Source organism: Macrotis lagotis, chromosome 5 (genome assembly GCF_037893015.1).
Source record: "Macrotis lagotis isolate mMagLag1 chromosome 5, bilby.v1.9.chrom.fasta, whole genome shotgun sequence".
Lineage (NCBI taxonomy): Eukaryota > Metazoa > Chordata > Mammalia > Peramelemorphia > Peramelidae > Macrotis > Macrotis lagotis.
In genome coordinates this window covers 179,097,349-179,116,769 of record NC_133662.1, presented here as the reverse complement: position 1 = coordinate 179,116,769, position 19,421 = coordinate 179,097,349, and the positions used below count along the sequence as shown (strand labels likewise).

The window sequence follows — 19,421 nt, the reverse complement described above, 5'->3', positions numbered from 1 at the left end:
ATGTACACAGTAACAACTGAACTTTAAAATAAGAGTACCGATTCACAAAGTGAAGGGAAAGGACAAGTATAGTGTAAGTTTTAGGTATCAGCTGTTTGGTGTAGAAAGTACTCTTTCTTTATTGTTTGATCATTTATTGCCATCAACTTTCAGAAATATGGCTTTTTCTCTCTATATGTATATTATATATATATATATATATATATTATTTATGTATTGGGTGAAAGAGAAAGAAAAAATATACATCTCATAATAACTCTGGGTTAATAAGATCTGCAATGTAAGACTTTGTGATTATCAACTTTTCAAGAGCAGTAGCTACAATAATTGCTAGCATTTTCATAGCACTGTAACATTTTGCAAAGTGCTTTAGAAATATTATTTCATTTGATCCTCTCACTACCATGAATGGTGAGTGCTATTATTATTATCATCCCCATTTTGAAGATTAGGAAACTGAGACTTAGGTCAAGTAACTTGACCAGGGTCACACAACTAGTAGCTGTAGGCAACTGAATTTGAACTCAGGCCTTCCTGACATGGAACAACTATGAAGTACCACTTTATACCTCTTAGATTGGGCAAGATGAGAAAAAGGGAAAATGATCAATGTTGGAGAGGTTGTGGGAGGATTGGGACATTGATGCGATGTTGGTGGAGTTGTGAATGGATCCAACCATTCTGGAGAGCAATATGGAACTATGCCTAAAGAGCAATAAATCTGTTCATTCCCTTTGACCTGGCCATTCCAATTCTAGGCCTATATCCAGTAGAAATCACAAAAAATAGGAAAAGTCCCACATGTTCTAAAATATCCATAACAGTTCTTATAGTGGCAAAGAATTGGAAATTGAGGGTATGCCCATCAATTGGGGAATGGCTAAACAAGTTATGATACATGAATACTATGGAATATTATTGTTCGATAAGAAGCCATAAATGGTTGGACTCTAGAGAAGCATGGAATGACTTACAGGATCTGATGCTAAGTGAAGGGAGTAGAGCCAAGAGAATAATGTATATATCAACAATATTATGAGATGAATAACATTGATGGAAACAACTCCTCACAGCATTCCCAGCACTCCAGAGAGCTAGACCAATCGTATTATAACCAGCTATGGACAATGTTATCCTCATCCAGAGGAAGAAAAACAATACAAAACAAACAAAAAAACCCAACCCTTCAGAATCTGATGAACACTTTATAAAATTTATCTCTTATGTTTCTCTTTCCCTCAATCCTAATTCCTCATACCAGAAATGACTAATCTGTGAACAGGTTTATAAAAATATGTAAATACAATGCTAATCTGACTGTTCATTACTGGGGGAGGGGAGTGGGAAGGGAGGGTGGAAGGCAATTTTGTAACTTAAAAATATACATGTGCGTATTGATGAAAAAATAAAAATAAATAAAAAAGTTAAAAAAAGATCAGGCTACTTTATAATAAAAATGGGCAAAGCACAGTTAACTTGAATCTCTCATTTCAGAAGTCAATATGTAGGAAACTACTTGGGTGCTTGTAATAGCTTTGTTAACATTTCTAGCTCTTTAGAATAACTGGCTAGGAAATTAGCTAGGAAAATGTAACAACTTAAATAACAAGAAATCCAGATAAGCTAAATAAAATCCCCAGTTTCTCCTAAACATTGATGGCAATTCTGTATCCTTTTTGGGGAATCTGAGTTAGACGCAATAGAGGCAAGAAGAATCTGAACTTTGACATATTTGAATCCTTTCCGCTTTCCTTCCTTTATGTTTAATGTTATACATTCAAATTTTGTATATGTTTTGCACGTATATGTTAAAATTACTTTAGTTTCCTTTTTATTAGTGGAGATCTATTGATTTTTAGTAATTGATTTTTACAAGTACAGATTTCTGAAATTCGAGAGTTAGAGATGCCATCATTCCAAATTAGCATGTCATAAATGTTATCTTTTTGTTTCTAGAATTTTACTCTATTTTTAATATAGTCTTTACTCATGCTCTTAGGGAACCATTTCTATGTACTTTTATTTTTTGAAAGGCAGTGGGGTTAAGTGATTTACTCAGTCACAGAACTAGTTCATTAATTAGTGTGTCTGAGGTCAGATTTGAACTCAGATCCTCCTGACTCCAGGGCCAGTGCTCTATCCACTGCACCGCCTAGCCACCCCTCTATGTTCTCTTAATGGACTCCTATTTGAGTAGTTGTTTCCCCATTACCCTAAACTTTTTTTTTTTTACTCTAAACTTTTTAGAAGTGAGTTGGACTAGGTCTTATTGGAGCTTGATTTTGTATTTGTAATAGTGTCAGGGCACTACCACACCATCCTTTTTCTGTTACAGACTTAATTTTTATATCCTAGAATAAGAAAAGGAATGCAACAATGAATCTGAAACATGATTGATCTCAGCATAATGGGTGATGTGTAGCTAAGAAACACCAGTAGAGTGTCAGGATTTGTAGTTATGACTTAGAAAATCTTAATTCATTAGAATATTAAGTTAGATTGACCTCTCAGGTCCCTTCCAGTTCTTGCACAAACTCATATAAATTGCAAGATCCTGTTGCCTCTACTGTTATATGTTTCCACTGTTGTTAATTTGCAACATTATACTATTTTCTTTTTTTCACAGTTCTCATGAGAAAAAATGAAAATGTAGACCTAGGAATAATATATAGCACTAGACTTTGTATATCTTCTTGTTTTGTTTTGTTTCCCCCAAAGAGATTCAAGTTCACAGTTGGACTACCTACAATACAAGGAAAATGATAATTTTCTATGTAAAACAAGACAGAATGAAGAAAGGAAAATACATTTTTAATAAGGAGAGATGAGGAGAAAAGAAGATTTGCAAGTATTTGGAATGGAAAGAAGAGGGCCATGAGATTCCCAGATTACTATCATTTAAAATGCTTCAAGCTTGGCTGTTTTTGTTGTTCAATATTTCTCTTACTTTTAACCAAAAACGCTTTCATATTATTGTACCATGAATCATCATTACCCCCAAAATACTTTTCTTTCAATTTCTTTTCATAAACTCTTCTATTGTTTGAATTGGAAGGAGAGAGAGAGAGAGAGAGAGAGAGAGAGAGAGAGAGAGAGAGAGAGAGAATGTGTGTGTGAGAGAATGTGTGAGAGAAAGCGTGTGTATGTGTGTGAGTGTGTCTATGTGTGTTTGAGAGAGAGTGTATGAATGTGTGTGTATGTGTGTGTGTGTGTGTGTGTGTGTGTGTGTGAGAGAGAGAGAGAGAGAGAGAGAGAGAGACAAAAATATACGTGTTCTCAAATTCTTATCCCAAATCCCACTTACCTGACAATTCAAGTCTCCAGAACTTGTCCCTGGAAGGTTGAAAGATCCCTGTTCTAGTCCTGTAGATTGGTATGTTTCCCACCATGATTGTCAGCTACTTATCAATTAAGTGATTCTGGGTCAGTTTTTGGAAGTCAGTTTTCCCTATGTTTGGTAAAAGTAACAGTCACAAAACTTCTCTCCTAAAGTCCATAACAAACTCTCTCTCATTAGTAAATACAGGGTATATAGTCATGTGGGCTCCATCTTTGAAAGTACATATGTCACCATTGGTAACTCACAGATCCTGGTTGCTTCCATTTGGGATGATACTCAACAAGTTCCCCCTTGGGTTTATGTAGCTCTTGGCTGAGCTCTAATGGAGCTGTGAATCCACATCTAATTTGTCACTGACTCCCTATGCAGTCATTGCCCTCACATGTACCAGAATAGCTGCTAGGATGCTCTTAAGACATTGTGAATTGTTCTAGAAATGTGAAGTTTATAAGATCTTTGTCTAGACCAAGTGTCAGTAAGTCGGATAAAGAAAGGCAAAATGTTCCTCTGCTACCCCCAAGCAACCACCTAAGGGAAGCTCTTGAAACACTTCATTTTTTGTTAATAGACATTCTAAGAATTTAGGTTCTAAACTTATCTTCTGTTTTATAGATTATTCATAGGATGTGATTAAATTTCTTCTGCTATTCACAGCACTTTTCCCATCAACTTCAGTTGAATGTGTCCAGTTTATGGACATTTCATGATTTCTAAAGTGTTTGGTTAGTTGGGATATATTTTTACCTCATTATGAAATACTGGTAGGGTCAGCTAGGTGGTACACTGGATAGAGCACCAGTCCTGGAGTCAGGTGGACCTGAGTTCAAATCAGGTGTCAGAGACTTAATAATTACCTAGCTGTGTGACCTGGGCAAGTCACTTAACCCCATTGCCTGGCAAAACAAAAAAAAAGATATGTTGGAAATTTCACATAGTTGGCAAGGGATATGATTGATTTACTCAATTGATAGTGAGGGGAGAAGTAACTTTATTCTTCCAAAGTGACAAATATTTTGCTACATACAGGATATATAGTCAAGTAGCCCCATCTTCAGTGAACAGATATTATATAGAAGATGCAGGGAAGTGAGTGCCATGATGAAGAGATGACTGAGAAATGGCACCAAGGACTGAGTCTCTACAAGACATAGGAAAAATTCAACTACCAGAACTGAGGGGTTTGTAGGTGGAGTCCAATGTACTGATTGGAGGGAATCAAGGATGTTCAGAACACAAGTGACAAGTTGAGGAGGAGAAGGATGTATTTCTCTTCTCAGTTTGTGACTGAGAAAACTAGCTCCTTGGACCAAGAGGGTACTTGTGCTGGTAAGCAGTACTCTAAATAGGCAGCTCCCTCACACTGAAGTAAATCTCAGCATTTTGTTCTATGTCATTCAGCTAATTTCAGCAAGATAGAAGATATAAAGAGACCAGGGGGAGGAGAGAGAAAAAGAAAGAAGGAGAAGGGGAAGGAGAAAAGGAGGGAGAGGGGAGGGAGCGAGGGAGAAAGAGAAAAGAGAGAGAGAGAGAGAGAGAGAGAGAGAGAGAGAGAGAGAGAGAGAGAGAGAGAGAGAGAGAAAGGATTGGGGGGGAGGGAGAGAAAGAGAAGGGGAGGGAGAAAAGACAGAGACAAAGCGGTGGGGAGGCAGAGGGAGATCTCTAGAGATGAGAAGGGGAGGAGAGGGAGAGAAGAAGAAGGGGAGAGGGAGAGAGAGACAGAGACAAAGAGACACAGAAGAGAAGGAGAAAGAGGGGGAGAGAGAGAGGGGCAAAGAAGAGAGGAAGGAGAGAAGGAAAAGGAGAGGGAGTGAGAGAAAGGAGAAATTAAACACAATAAAACACAATCTAAAACAAAATGTAATACCAATAGAAAGAAAAAATTGCTTAGAGAATCACTTAATTTCCAGTACTGAGCAGTCTTGCCATGCTGTATTTTTCTCTTAGTAGCATTATTCAAGTTACCTCCTGACCCCTTTCTCTCACTTGAAAAAGATTACTAGAGTTAATGACTGGCCCTTAGATTTGGCATCATTGTGGATTTAAATCAATATGTTCTTTCCACTTTTAGCAATGAACTTAAAATATCTGCCTGTTTTCTTTTTTCAGAAGTACTTTTAGCAAAACACTGAGAAAATAATTCACCTATGAATTATGAGTCATTTTAGTCTCACAATATTATGACCTCCGACAATGATGAAGCAATAGATGAAGCTGTTATCATCAGACACTCAATCTTACATTTTGTTTTTAATGTACTATTCTATATGTTAAACTGTAAAAAATAAGCAGAGTGTCCAGGTGAATGATTATAAAGCTTTTCTCTTTTTTATTTTTGTTTTTTTAAGCCTGGCTTCCCCCAGGCTGGAAGCACAGCAGCCCAGGAGCCACTCAAGGGTCTAGTCCCAAGTCAGAATCTTTTAACTGCTCCATTTCTAAACCTATTGATCCCCCCTTAAGGCAATCCAATGGCACCCTGCTCACCATGTTGGTGCCAGACGCAATCAACTTTATCCCTACTATAGCTCAGAACACCCAAACCCAAACCATGCATGTTCAATAAGGCTTTCCTAAGGGAAATATTTCTTGATTCCCCCCTAGATATTAATTCTTTTTTTTCTGCCTCTTCAAATTTTTAGTACCATTCCTCCAATTATTTGGTATTCTACCACTATACCTTTTTGCAGGCAGTTCCATATGCCTAAAATGTATTCTAACTTCACCTCTGTCTTTGAGAACCTTTAGCTTCCTTCAATTCAAGGATCACCTCTTATGGGACATCTTTCCTGAGCTCCAACATTGTCAATGTTCTCTTTTCTGGAGTGATCATGTATCCATTGATATGTGGTATCCTTTCAGTAGGTCAATGACCTAAGTGACTATTTTCAGTTCATCCTTGGACTTTTGGCACCTAGTTCATACTACTTAAATGCCTAGGAATTATTTGTTGAACTTAATTGATTTGATTTTAGTTCTTAGTAAGAACCTTATTTGTCCAGAAAGAAGGAAAAGTAATTCTTACTCCCCAGAAGCTTTTGTTTAGTACAATTTGAATGAACGCCAGAACATGAAATTTAGGAATATGCTGTCAACCAAAAAAAACCCACAATAAAATTGTTTTTGCATTATTTAAGATGGCACAGAATTCTTTTCTATAATAATAATAATAATAATAATAATAATAATAAACCAAATTTTTTCCTCAATCCCAGAGTTAAAGGGAAACTCATATCCTAAAGTAGCTAATTACTGTGGTCTCCTAGTATACTATTAAATCCTTTTTCACATATGATTATTTGTTATGTTTAAGGAGAGACAAATAGCAGCACATGTATGTCCCTTGTTCTCTTAGGAGACAGTATTTTTTTAAAAATCAGTGATGAAATAAATTATTTTTAATTATGTCTCTTTTCCTTGAACATTCTACTTCCTGTTGTAATAGCAAGAGCACTAGATTTTAGTATGGATGGGAGTCCAAATAATAGAAAGCTGGGGGAGAGAGAGAGAGAGAGTCCAAGACAAAGAGAGGAGGAGAAAGAGAGAGAGAGAGAGAGAGAGAGAGAGAGACAGAGAGACAGAGAGACAGAGAGACAGAGAGACAGAGAAAGAGAAGAGACAAATAGAAGGAGAGGGGAGCAATGATTTTCAGGATCTATTCTATCTCTCAATCCTAAAATCTGATGTCACAATTTGGGGAAGTGGTTCGAAGGCAGTGCCAATGGATGAAAAATGCCAGAAGGTTCTGTCAGCTAGGGTATGCTTTGTCTATGGTTCAACCAATGTCTATGTCATCCAGAGACCAGGGTAGATAAAAATCGTTTAATTAATTAATTAATTGATTGATTTCCATCCATTTATGCAGATTTCCAAGTTATAGAATTGCCCTCCACCCTCCCTTCCCACCCCCACCCCCCAGCAGGGAACGGTCAGGTTAGCATTTTACATACATATTTTTGTTAAACATGTTTACAAATTTGTAATTTTCAGCATGAGGAATGAGGATTAAGGGAAAGAGATAAATAAGAGATGATTTTTTATAAAATATTCATCAGATTCGGAAGGGTTGTTTTTTATTTTTGTATGTTTTGTTTTGTTTTGTTTTGCTTTCTCCTGGATGGGGATAATATAGCCCATAGCCAGTCCAATACAATTGTCCTTGCTCTCTAGACTGCAGAGAGGAGCTGCTTCCATCAAGGTTGATCATCTCACAATGTTGTTGATGTGTACGTTGTTCACTTGGTTTGGCTCCCTTTACTGAGCATCAGATCTTGTAAGTCTTTACATGCTTCTGTAGCATCTGATCATTTATGGTTTCTTATAGAACACTAGTACGCCATAGGATTCATGTACCCCAGGGAAGCTTAATCTTGAGATTTAGTTTGAGATCACTACTAAGTTATCAGATATTTTATTTGTTTGTTACTGGGTAGATGGGGAGGAAAAAAAACAGACATATGGCCTATGAGGACACCTCTACCAGGGAGGGGGGGTATACTCACAATAGTACAATGACATGAATTTTTGAAATGTTGAAGAAGGTTGCATTTTTGTCAAAAAAAATACAGGATGGGGGCTGGCTAGGTGGCACAGTCAATATAGCACCAGCCCTGGAGTCAGGAGTACCTGAGTTCAAATTTGTGTTTAGACAATAATTACCTAGCTGTGTGGCCTGGGGCAAGCCACTTTAACCCCATAGCCTTGCAAAAACTAAAAAAATTAAAATTAAAGGATGAATTTGGTCAGTCATGTTTGCTAATGGGTAAAATATTTTTATGGAACTTATGAGATCACAGTAATTTGTAGATGCCCATGAATAGAGCATTAGTCTTTCATAAGAGCCCAGGGGCAAGGGTCCAGGAGAGTGTGGGATCACTACGTAAAAGTAGCAGGTAGCTTCAAATCTACACTAGCAAAACATGGGTTTAGCTCACTTCCTTGTACTGGTAATGTTTCAAGTAGCAATCCAGATAAGAGCCTCTATAAATGCCAAGTATTGAAATTTTAAGTGAAGTATATTCCTCATCCACTTTTATGGCAGAGAAAAACTGGGACCTTGCCTAGCTGTCACTATGTCCCCCACAGTAAAGCTTGCTTAATTTTCATTGCTTTATATTAGTAATGTTTCTCTGTATCCTTTCTGAGGTATCCCCCAAACTCAAAGATAAGAGACATGGAAAGACTATCAGTTGAAAACAGGAAACATTACGATTGCCTCCAAAACACGAAGCAGCCTCCTACTTTACTATACTTAACAATGTTACTTTCTTCAATTTTTTTGATTTGTAATTCTTACTCTAAGAAGGGGGTTTTGAGACTTGGATGAGGGAAAATGCTTATTTTCATTATTTTCTAAATAATTTTTTGCAAGTTTTTCAATTGTTTAGAAAATTATTTTGAAAAATATCTCAGAGTTCCTCTGGAATGCCAAAGGAGTCCATGCAACTTGTATACTTACTCACTGCTATATTTTTAGTATGAGTATTTACATCTTAGAAATGGGTAAATGTTACCAATAAAAGTTTGATTTATTATTTTATTGATTGTTTAGACTTAAAGCAGACAGTAAAAATGCTGATAATACAGATTCAATGTGAAAATATATCTTGTGATTTCCTCTTCTGCCACTCATCTCTTGCCAGTTATTAAATATTTTCAAGCACATGCCTGAGTCCATGTCACAAGTAAAGTTAAGAAATCCCAATTCTAGAAGTATGGAGATTTAAATTCAATGGAAAATTTTTAAATGTATTTTGTAGTCAAAATATTTTTAGATAGTTATGATTTTTACTTTAGTGTGTAAGTATGGTGCCATTCCTGGTTCTGGTCTGCTGGAAGTTTGGGTTCTGCTTTAGGCCACTGGCTAAAAGGCTTTTATGTTTTGTTAGGACAAGGCAAGTCCTGACTAGATCCTTCTCTCTTCCTATTTCCTCCATTGTCTGGGGATAAAGTGCTTTATCATCTAAAGGAAAAGAGAGCATTCATCCAAGCCCCTTCCCATGCCTCACTCAAAACTGTATATTTTCTCTCTCTCTCTCTCTCTCTCTCTCTCTCTCTCTCTCTCTCTCTCTCAAAAAAAATTGTAACATCCTATCTCCTTACCATTGCTGACAATAGGTTCTGGGGGGGGAGGAGGAAGGAGGACCAAGGCATCACTAAAGGTTTATGTCCTTTAAGGAATTTGTACTTGCTAGCCAAAGGGTTCTCCTTAATGGAATTTGCTCTAGTCTTGAGTAAAATGAGATCCTATCATTTCTTCACATGGGTAAAATCTATCCCCAAGGCTTCCTCCTTGCATACATGGATGAGGAATGTATAATTCTGGGCATATTCTGAAGATGGCTACTTTAGGTCAATTCCATTCTTACTAAATGTGGATCATTGTAAAATATGCTTTTCATTCTGGTGTTGCAAAAGCTTTCTTTTGTTCAAAAAGAAATTTTGATTTTTGAGTCTTTAATTTCATTCCAGACTCAAGGTTGAACCATCTGATTGGTCTGTATCATGTGTGACTCAGTATAAAATGGAATGCATTTTGACACGGAAATAATCCTATAGATATTGATTATTTCAACTGAATATATCACATAAGCATCTATAATGTGGACAAAATTAGAAGTGAAATACAACTGTACTATATTTAGGAATAGCTGAATGGGACCTCACAGACCATCTAATAAAATTATTACTATACCTCTGTCTTCTCCTTTTTTCCCAGATAAGGAAATTGAAACCAAGGAGATTAAGAATAGAACAGAGGGGTATCAAGGTGGTGCAGTGGATAGAACACTGGCCTTGGGGTCAGGAGGACCTGAGTTCAAATTTGGCCTCAGACACTTAATAATTACCTAGCTGTGTGACCTTGAGAAAGTCACTTAACCCCATTGCCTTTCAAAATAAATTATAGGACAGAAATGAGAAGAGGTCAGGAGGAGGAGGAGGATCTTTCTTTAAAACGCACATAGGGTATCTACTAAAGGTGGCCAAATTCTAAAATCTACAGCTTAAAGAAGTAGAGGGGGAGGAACAACAAATTACCATTCACAATGACATTTGGAACCTTCTTTGAGGATGTTCCTAGCCTTTTGTCACAAAAGTAATTTGTGCCCACTCAGATGATTCTGATAACCATTCTTAATCCATTCAGGACTCATTCCTAATGGCTTATTTCCTTTCCTGCTATAAGAAGTGATTTGTTTTCTGTCTAAATGTTGTTCAGAGGAAGATAAATAGAGGACATGGGTTTCAGGAATGTGATCTTCCTTTATCTTTCCTTCAATGTTTCAGGAGTTCTACTTTAAATGTGCTGCACACCCAACCTCTGCCAATGAGACATCGGTGGCTCTGAACCTGATTACAACAAACAGTCGCAGTATCAGCTGTATCACATGTACAGATATCAGGTAAAAAAAACAGCAAAAAGCCTGGCAATCTTGGCTAGGCTGTGTTCATCTGTGCTCTGAAACACTTCCATTGCAAACAGGTATAATAAGAATGAAGTTAAGTACTATAATGAATTACAAACATTATCTGTTTGGGAAAGAAATAATTGATCATGGATGTCCTTTTGTATGAAAAGTATTTTGCATACTTGTTATTAAATCTCATCAGCTGGTTTGCTAGGTTTTAAAAACTTTATCTGCTGCCAAACATTTTATTGTTGTATTACAGAAATCTGTTCTAATTCTCCACTTTTTAAATATGAGTACAATAGTAGCCCATGCTATAGAGTAGGATTTTTGAGGGCCCAAATATAGAAAATGAAAACCTGGAAAAAGGCGTCTACCAGAAAGAAGCAAATTAGTTCTAATAACAAATGTGGGGACAAAAGAGGGTAAAAAAAATTGATAATATTTTGCCTTAAGACTAGAACATTGGGAGCAGAGGGTAAAATCGATGTCTTGATATATCTGGATGATGTATAGTTTAAAAAAATGGATGTGATAGGAGGATAATTTAGTAATTTCTGCAGAGATCAAAAAGAGAAAATAGGCTTAAATTGTATAAAGATTGATTTAATTTGTGTCTTAGGAATAATTTCACTGGGAGACTGATAGTCATATATATATATATATATGGAGAGCAGTGGAACTCCCTTGTTTCCAGAATTTCATGAAAAGTCTTAAAATGTCCCTGAATCAGAAAATGACTATAATGACCTTTTAGGTCCTCAAGATTACAGAATAAATAGGTATCAAGTATTCAGAGATACTACTTCTAAGTCTTCAATAAAGTGATTTTAACTATAGTTTAATTGATCAAAACCTGACAACCCCAATACCAGCTGTTCAGGAAAAGGCATTTCCTAGATTACTAATAGTTAGGCATGTTTTCACTTCTTCTGCCTATTCAGTCAATACAAGTTTGCTGATTTTTGAGAGTATTGCAATTAGAAACAGGATTTTAAAACTAAATAATTACATTGCACAGAACTTTGCCATCTTGCTTACAGGATAAAAATTGATTAATTGAAATTGCAGAGCTGGCATTTTTAGATGTGTAATAAGGCCAACACAGATGGTTCTTGAATTAGGATGTTGAGTAAAGAAATAGAGGATGACTACAGTGCTTTTGAAACAGTTTATCTGAAAGCAGTGGGATTTTCTGATATACTTTTGCCTTCTTGAAGAAGGGGTGAAACCTTATTTTGTTATTCAGGATGGACAATGTTTTGAAACTCATTAAGCTCAAAAATGATGTCATTAAAATATATAACTGCTTTCTCATGAACTCTTTATATCAGATGGGCAGTATTATCATGGGGCAACTAGATGGCAGAGCTGGTAGAGAAGGAAGACTGAAATTCAAATGTGGCCTCAGACACTTTCTAACAGTGTGATCCTGGGCAAGTCATTTAACCTTGTTTGCTTTGGTTTCCTTATCTGTAAAAGAAGAGGGAAATGGCAAACCACTCTAGTATCTTTGCCAGGAAGACTCCCAATGTGATCTTGAAGGTAGGCAAAACCTGACCAATTGAACAGCAACACTGTTTCTGTATTGCAGAACTGTGAAGTTTATGCTGGGTCCTCACAATAAATGTCTGAAGGAAATCAACCTTCCACAAACTTGGGTTATTAATTGTTTGAAAGAAAATAAATGATCTTTTCAGGATTTTCATATAACTTTTGAAAGGCTTTTGGAATAGAATAGATTATCTTTGAGTATTTGTGTAACTGAAGAACAATTAGATTTGTTTTCCTAGGTTCCAGAGGGCAGAAAAAAGAAACTGAAGTAGACAGTGTAGAGGCAAATTGAGGCTCCATGTAAGGAATTCTAAGGGGGAAAAACCCTAACAATTAGGAAATAGGTTCTTCTTCAGTTGGAGATATTTAAGTGAAAGTTAAATGATCACTTTGGATGATATTATTTTCGATAATGGTCATAATTTTTTGCAGAATTCTTTACAATTATTAACTCATTTTATACTCACAATAACCCTAGAAAGTAAAAGCCATTATTATTGTCATTTTATAGATGTGGACATTGAGGCAAGCAGAGATAAATGACTTGCCCAAAGTCTCTCAGCTATGAAATATTTGGTACTAATTTTCAACATGGGTCTTCCTTACCTTAGCATCTGATTTTAGAGGGGATTCTTGATCAAGTGTTGGATTTGATTAGATGGTGTCCACAATCTTATGATGCTGCTATAGAAGGAATTGTAGTTTAATTATTTATTTTTTGCATTGCAAAAGGATATTTGCTTCAGAGATAGAACATGAGGATATAAATGTGCAAAGATTTCCATCCATATCTCTGAGTCAAAGTCTCACCCATACTAACCTGGTCTATGAGAAATAGTCTCAAAATTTATCTTAAGTCCTAAGTAGAATTGATTTCACCCATTGCTTTCTACTAAGTGGGTCTTTGCATTGACCTAGAATATTAGCGTTTACTCCTTGGGGATTTACTATTATATTTATTCCCAAATTCTTATGGCTCTCTTTCCCCTGGAAACAAAGGAAGAGCAAAGGACTGAAGAGGAGACCCTAAGGCTGTCCCACTTACCTTATAATGTCTTAAAAAATTCCATCAACAAAAGATTCACCAGTCTTTCCAGCCTCACATGAAGCAAAAAGCTACAATATTTTAAAAGTTAGATGTGCATTTAACCACTTGACTAGGTAAGGGTTCTTGATGAATATGAAGAGTGTGAATTATAAATGAGAAATGTAATCTATACCCTTGATAATCAGTACATTGAGATACACAAGCCATATACCAAAGTATAGACTAATTATATATATATATTTATATATATATATATGTATATATATATATATAATATATATATGGACAAAAGTGCGTTTTCTACTGTTCCTCTCATTTTTTTATATCTTTAATGAAGGATTATTTCTAAAAATTCTCTGGATACTAGATAGTTAGTTAGATAACCCTGCCAGAGGAAACAGAGGATAGTGTGGGTGGTGACAGTGGTGGAGGTGAATATTTTTACTCTATTCCCTTCACTTCTTTGTCCTGCTATGTGGTAGATTCCAAACTGATACTTGAGGATATAAAGATAGAAAGAGAAGTAAGTTGTCCTTTTAATCAAATACCCTTTCATAATACACATGATGATATAACATACACATTTAATTTATAATGATGATGGGAATGTTAAACAAAGGCATCCTTCTCATGACTTTTTCCAGAACTGTTTTGCTCCGTGGGATGATTTAATACTAAACAGGACTTCTTGTGAATGTTTGGATTCTTTGGGAACGACCTGTTGGATTTGTTTTCCTCCCATATCAGCAAGGCACCATGCCTGGAAAAACCAGTATGTGATTTTCTAGAGACACATTAGCATTACAACCATCCACACCTGTCTCTCAATGGATATAAGAGAAAAAGAAAGAGAAAATTTCCTCCCTTTAGTTCTTAATGGTCTAGTAAAACATGAAAGTTACAATAAGTATAAAATCAAGTATTGTAAAATGAAGAAGGGGGAACACTAACAATTGGGGCATCAAAAAAGTGATTAACTAAGAAGGCAACACATAAGGACAAGAAGCATTCAGAGAGTGGGAGGTAAGAATGTAATCTTATTTCAGAAGCAGTGAGCCTGCACCCAACTAAAGATGAAGTGCTCAGTACAGGTGATGGCTAGTAGGCTAGCGTCCTCTCCTGAAGCTTTTCTTGTACTGCAGTTGTTATTGGTCATAACATGCTAAATGTTACACATTGTAACGTGTAAAATGCTCTTACCTTGAAGACTGAGAACCACTTTGTTCTTTGTTTTTATTCCTATCAGAACTCTTTAAACATAACAGGCATTTAAAAATGTTTTTTAAGTTCAATGTTAGTCAGAACTCATCAGGACATGAATCAGAAGGGGTATGTGCTGTCATTCCAGGGGACTGATGTGCATGCACTATGTAAAACCCTTGAGGCTATAAACACAAAAGGAACTTTTTCTATTTTTAGTGCATCAGTTCTACTACAAGGGGAGCAGAGTATTGTAACAAGTCCATAATTAAGCATTATACAAGATAAATTTTTAAATTATATATAACTATATATATATATATATATATATATATATATATATATTTACATATATACCATGTAAACATATATACTAGAACCCACAGTTCGAAGCCTTGAAAGGGCATGGCATATTCTTCCTTCATGAACGAGTGAATTGAAATTGAAACCAATTAGTTACCTTTAGTCAGTTGTGTTAATGACACAGAAATCTTAGGCAAAATTTTTAATAATCATCCTGTTAGGGCATTTACATTTCAGAAGATGAAGAAAAAGGTGAGGAAGTAAAGTCAATAACTGGGGTGGAAAAAAAAGAAACCAGTTGCCCTATTTCGCTCCTCAGTACTTTGGAGCCCTTCGGCATAACACTTAACCTTTCTAAGCCTCCATCACAAAGCTTAACAAAAAGGAGACATTTCAGTAAATTCTTTCGATTTGACTTGACTTAACTTGAAAGGTGGTACAGGATAGTCTTTAAGGTCCCTTCCAGTTCAGAATCTCATTTTAATTTTTGTTGAACCTTAGAGAAATAAAGAAAAGAAAAAAGAGAACAATTTGTGGGTAACTAGCTACTTTCATCTTTTTTTTTCCTTCAATAATTGACTTTTTTTTTGAAAGGCAGCCATATACATTTTTCATGTCACTTTATGAAAAATGACACAAATGACTAAAAAGTATGATTATTTGGGAAAGTTAGTTCCAAGGTCAATGCTGTGGCCATTATTTCTTCAGTTGGGTACGCATGGCCTCCACATGGCTTCTTCATATAGTAACTACTAATAGTTATATCACTAAACATGAATCATCAACATAAAGTCAAATGGTATTCTATAAATCCTTAAATGAGAAGACAGGGCAATATGTAATACATATTAGAAAGCTTTCCATAATAGATTTTAAAAAATGTTATTTAGCTGTTGGGAAACTTGATTATACAAATAGAAGCTTCTAGGTGGCATGGACTATTTCTTTATTGTCACTCTGTGACATTTGACAATAATAGGGAACATCAGATATAGGATTAGTTCAGAGGATTCTCAGATGAATAAATTCTTTCTATCTATGATGGTTGGCAACTTTTCTGTATCTTATGGTCTTAGAAATTGCCTAGAGCATTGAGAGATCAGATACTTATCCCTGGCAATATAGTCAACATATGTCAGATGTTGAACTTGAACCTAGGTATTCCTGGTCTTAGGCTAATGCTCTAGCTACTGTTTCTTACCAACTCTTACATAGCAATTAATAATGATTAATTACTTATTAAATTAATAAATAAGAATTAATTGTTAAATTAGCAAAGTAATAAATGATTGGTAAAAATAAGAATACTAATAATAGCATTTACTTCCTTGGGGTGTTTGGATCCCATAAGATGATAATGTACAATGCTCTGTAAACATCAAAATACTATGTACACAATAGCTATTAAGATTATTTTTGACTTAAGCATTTTGTAAGTTCTTTTGTGTTTACCATTACCAGAAAGAAAAGATATATTTATCCAAGCAGTCCATGTTTTTACCAACAGTAAATAAATCCTCCCTTATTTATATCTGCTTGTCTTAAAAAAAACTCCATCTCTGCTTTCCATAGTCTATATGTTTTGGAAAAATCACTTCATCAGCTTAAGAACTGGAAAGGGAATAGACTAGAATGGAAACTGAAGTATTAAGTACAGATCTGAGAATACTTGATATTCTCAGGGAGCCAGCATGTTTTTCTATGTATGTATATATTGTGTGGGTATATAATGCCCAGTATCTGGATGAAGCTATAATAGAGTTAGAGGCAAGAGCAAAACTGTCAAATATGAATGAGCTTCAGAAAGCTAGCTTAGCCGTTTGCTACCTAAAAGACCTCTTCATGATCACCTATCTGCTATCTCTCAAAAAATATTTTAGAGACTACAGATTTTCCTAGTTGATCTCAACCCACTATTTTGTTGGTATTTACCTTCATGCCATGGATTTGCTTGAATATTTTTATATTCTTGTAAGCTGTCTACATATATTTAGTCCCCTTTACTCACTTATTCACAATCAGCTCCAAGACATCTGATAAACTCATGCAAGTATGAGATAATGATACTTTGCAGCTCTACCAGATAGGATTGTTGTGACCAATGATATAAAGATGAGCGATCAAAAAAAAAAAATCACATCCTCCCAATGTGATGTGTCCGAAAAATATAGAGTCATCATAATGTTTCTGATACTTTAACCTAAGGGTGGTTAGGCAGAATAGTCTGTTTGCATTGGATTTAAATTTGATAAGAATAGTTTTGTATTTTCCTGATCAAAAGAGAGAAACATTTGAGGGCTACAATTCCTTGAAAACTTCAGTTAAATAACAGTTCACATGATGCATTTTGCTTCACTCTAGCCAAATAAAATGGTTCTCTGTCTTATGTGAGTGTGTTTGTCTACAGAGATAAGTAACTTTCATTTAAAAAAAAAAAACTTAGCACTTGGGGTGATGGGTTCCTACTTTATGTTTCAGGGAGCAAATTCTAGCAGTTTGAGAAAGTAGCAAAAACATGAAGCAAACATAGTAACCTCAGTCCTTGAGGGAAGATCTGCTGCAGTGCTGTTTTCAGTTGAAACAGCATCAAAAGTGTTAGGAGCCCCCCTAGGCACCTTTAAATCAAACTCAGAAATAACAATGATGTTAAGCAGCATAAAAATGAAATGTGCAGTGCCCAAAGTGTCTCACATTTCTTTTACCAAACCAAGACTGCAAATGATTCCAAGAGGTATCTTTATTCTTCATATTCCAATAGATGTGCAGGTATTAAGGATTTGTGGGGTTCACCCTCATTTTTGTGGAATCCCTATGAAAGACAAGATTTGCTACTTTTAGAATGCAATTGTAATTCTTTCTCTTTTAAATTTTCCTAGTCCACATTTTAGAACATGAAACTGAAAGGCAGAAAAATTTTCAACACATTAGAATTTGAGAAAGTATATGGTTTAATGACACTAACTGTGGGATCCTTGGCAAATCATTAACCCTGTTTGCCTCACTTTCTTCAATTGTAAAATGAGCTGAGGAAGGAAATGGGAAACTACTCCAGTATCTTTGCCAAGAAGACTTGAAATTGGGTCATGAAGAGTTTGATACTATTGAACCAAATGAACATGTTGTTTAATATAAGGAATACTATGTTTAAAGTCCTCTCTCTTGAATTTGAATCCTTCCTGTAACCTGCTATATATGTAACTTTAGCTTGGAAAAGTTGTCACTTTTATGTGACTCAGTGGTAGTGTGGTGGCTAATGTGGTAGATTAAGTGATTTTTTTTAAGGCCACACAGCTAGGTAATTATTAAATGTCTGAGGTCAGATTTGAACTCAGGTACCCCTGACTCCAGGGCTGGTGCTCTACCACTGCACCACCTACCCACCCCAGATTAGGTGATTTCTAAGCTCTATTCTAGTATCTGGTAAATAGTGAGTAAAAAATATTTCTACTTCATATCTCATTCCTTTATCTACTCCTATGTGAATGTCAGCTGAGAATGAAAATGTTTGAAAACACTGTCAGTGATGTAAACAAAAGATTTCAGTTTGCAATTCTGAGGAATATGTATTGCTAAAAAGTAGGAATTGTCAATTTTTTTCCCTCAATTTGTCTAAATGTTTCTACTTCCATTCAAAGTCTGAGATCGAATGTTTTAACCAAATGGTCCAACAAAGAAGGAGATAAACTGCTCTGATTTTGTTTTTTCTTCTTCTTTTCTTTTTTGGGGATGGGAGCAGAGAGAGGAATTTTCTTCCTTGCTATTCAATTTGGTAACCTGAGGTTTTAATAGGTAGTATTCATCTCTGTATGTCCTAGCATTTTCTGCCATATATCCACATTTTTTTCATGATTATATTTTACATCCCTATATTTTAAAATTCCTCATTTATTTATATAAAATATATTAAGTACCTATAATATATGAAATGGACAGCACCATAGTGGATATAAAGATGATTAAGATCTAATCTGAGGACCAGCTCTGTAGATAGAGCACTGCCCTGAGGCCAGGAGTTCAAATCCAACCTCAAACACCTGACCCTGACTGTGTGACTATAGATAAGTCACACACACAAACCCAATTTTAACAATAACAAAAAAAGACTTATGTTGCAGCCTGATTAGTGGATCAAAATAAGAATAAAATAAAGTAAATAAGAATTGTTAGTAAAAGGTATGATCTTTTAAAAATTCAAGTATTTGGAAAGATGATATTCAGTAGGGTGCAAGAAAGGAAGGCTTCATTGAATCGTAAAAAGTCATTTAAACAATTATAAATTAGAAGAATTTAAATAACTAGAGAGAGGAAAAGAGAGGGCATTTCAGCTTGAGAAGACAGCCTCAGTAAAGGTTTGGAAGAAAAAAACATATATTGTTGGAAAGATGGTATAGATAAGTACATATGCCTGTGAATGTGTGTGTGTGTGTGTGTGTATATTTCTATGTACATATTCAGAGAAGACTGAATTACAAGCAGTTTGGAAAGTTTGAATTTTCATTTTTGGTAGGCATTGGGAAAACTTTAAAGGTCTTTGAGCAGTATAGTAGCATGATTATAGTTATGATTGATCTCA

At 35.4% G+C, this 19,421-nt stretch overlaps 1 protein-coding gene across 4 annotated transcripts in view; it reads left to right on the top strand.

Annotated features, from left to right (window-relative positions):
- PRKN (parkin RBR E3 ubiquitin protein ligase) overlaps positions 1–19,421 on the top strand; it is a 2,033,074-nt gene that overhangs the window by 1,072,088 nt on the left and 941,565 nt on the right. For all 4 annotated transcript variants that reach the window (XM_074187997.1, XM_074187995.1, XM_074187996.1 and 1 more), the window contains one exon: positions 10,622–10,737. In XM_074187997.1, the coding sequence (XP_074044098.1) occupies positions 10,622–10,737 (116 nt within the window). The remainder of the gene's footprint in view (positions 1–10,621; positions 10,738–19,421) is intronic.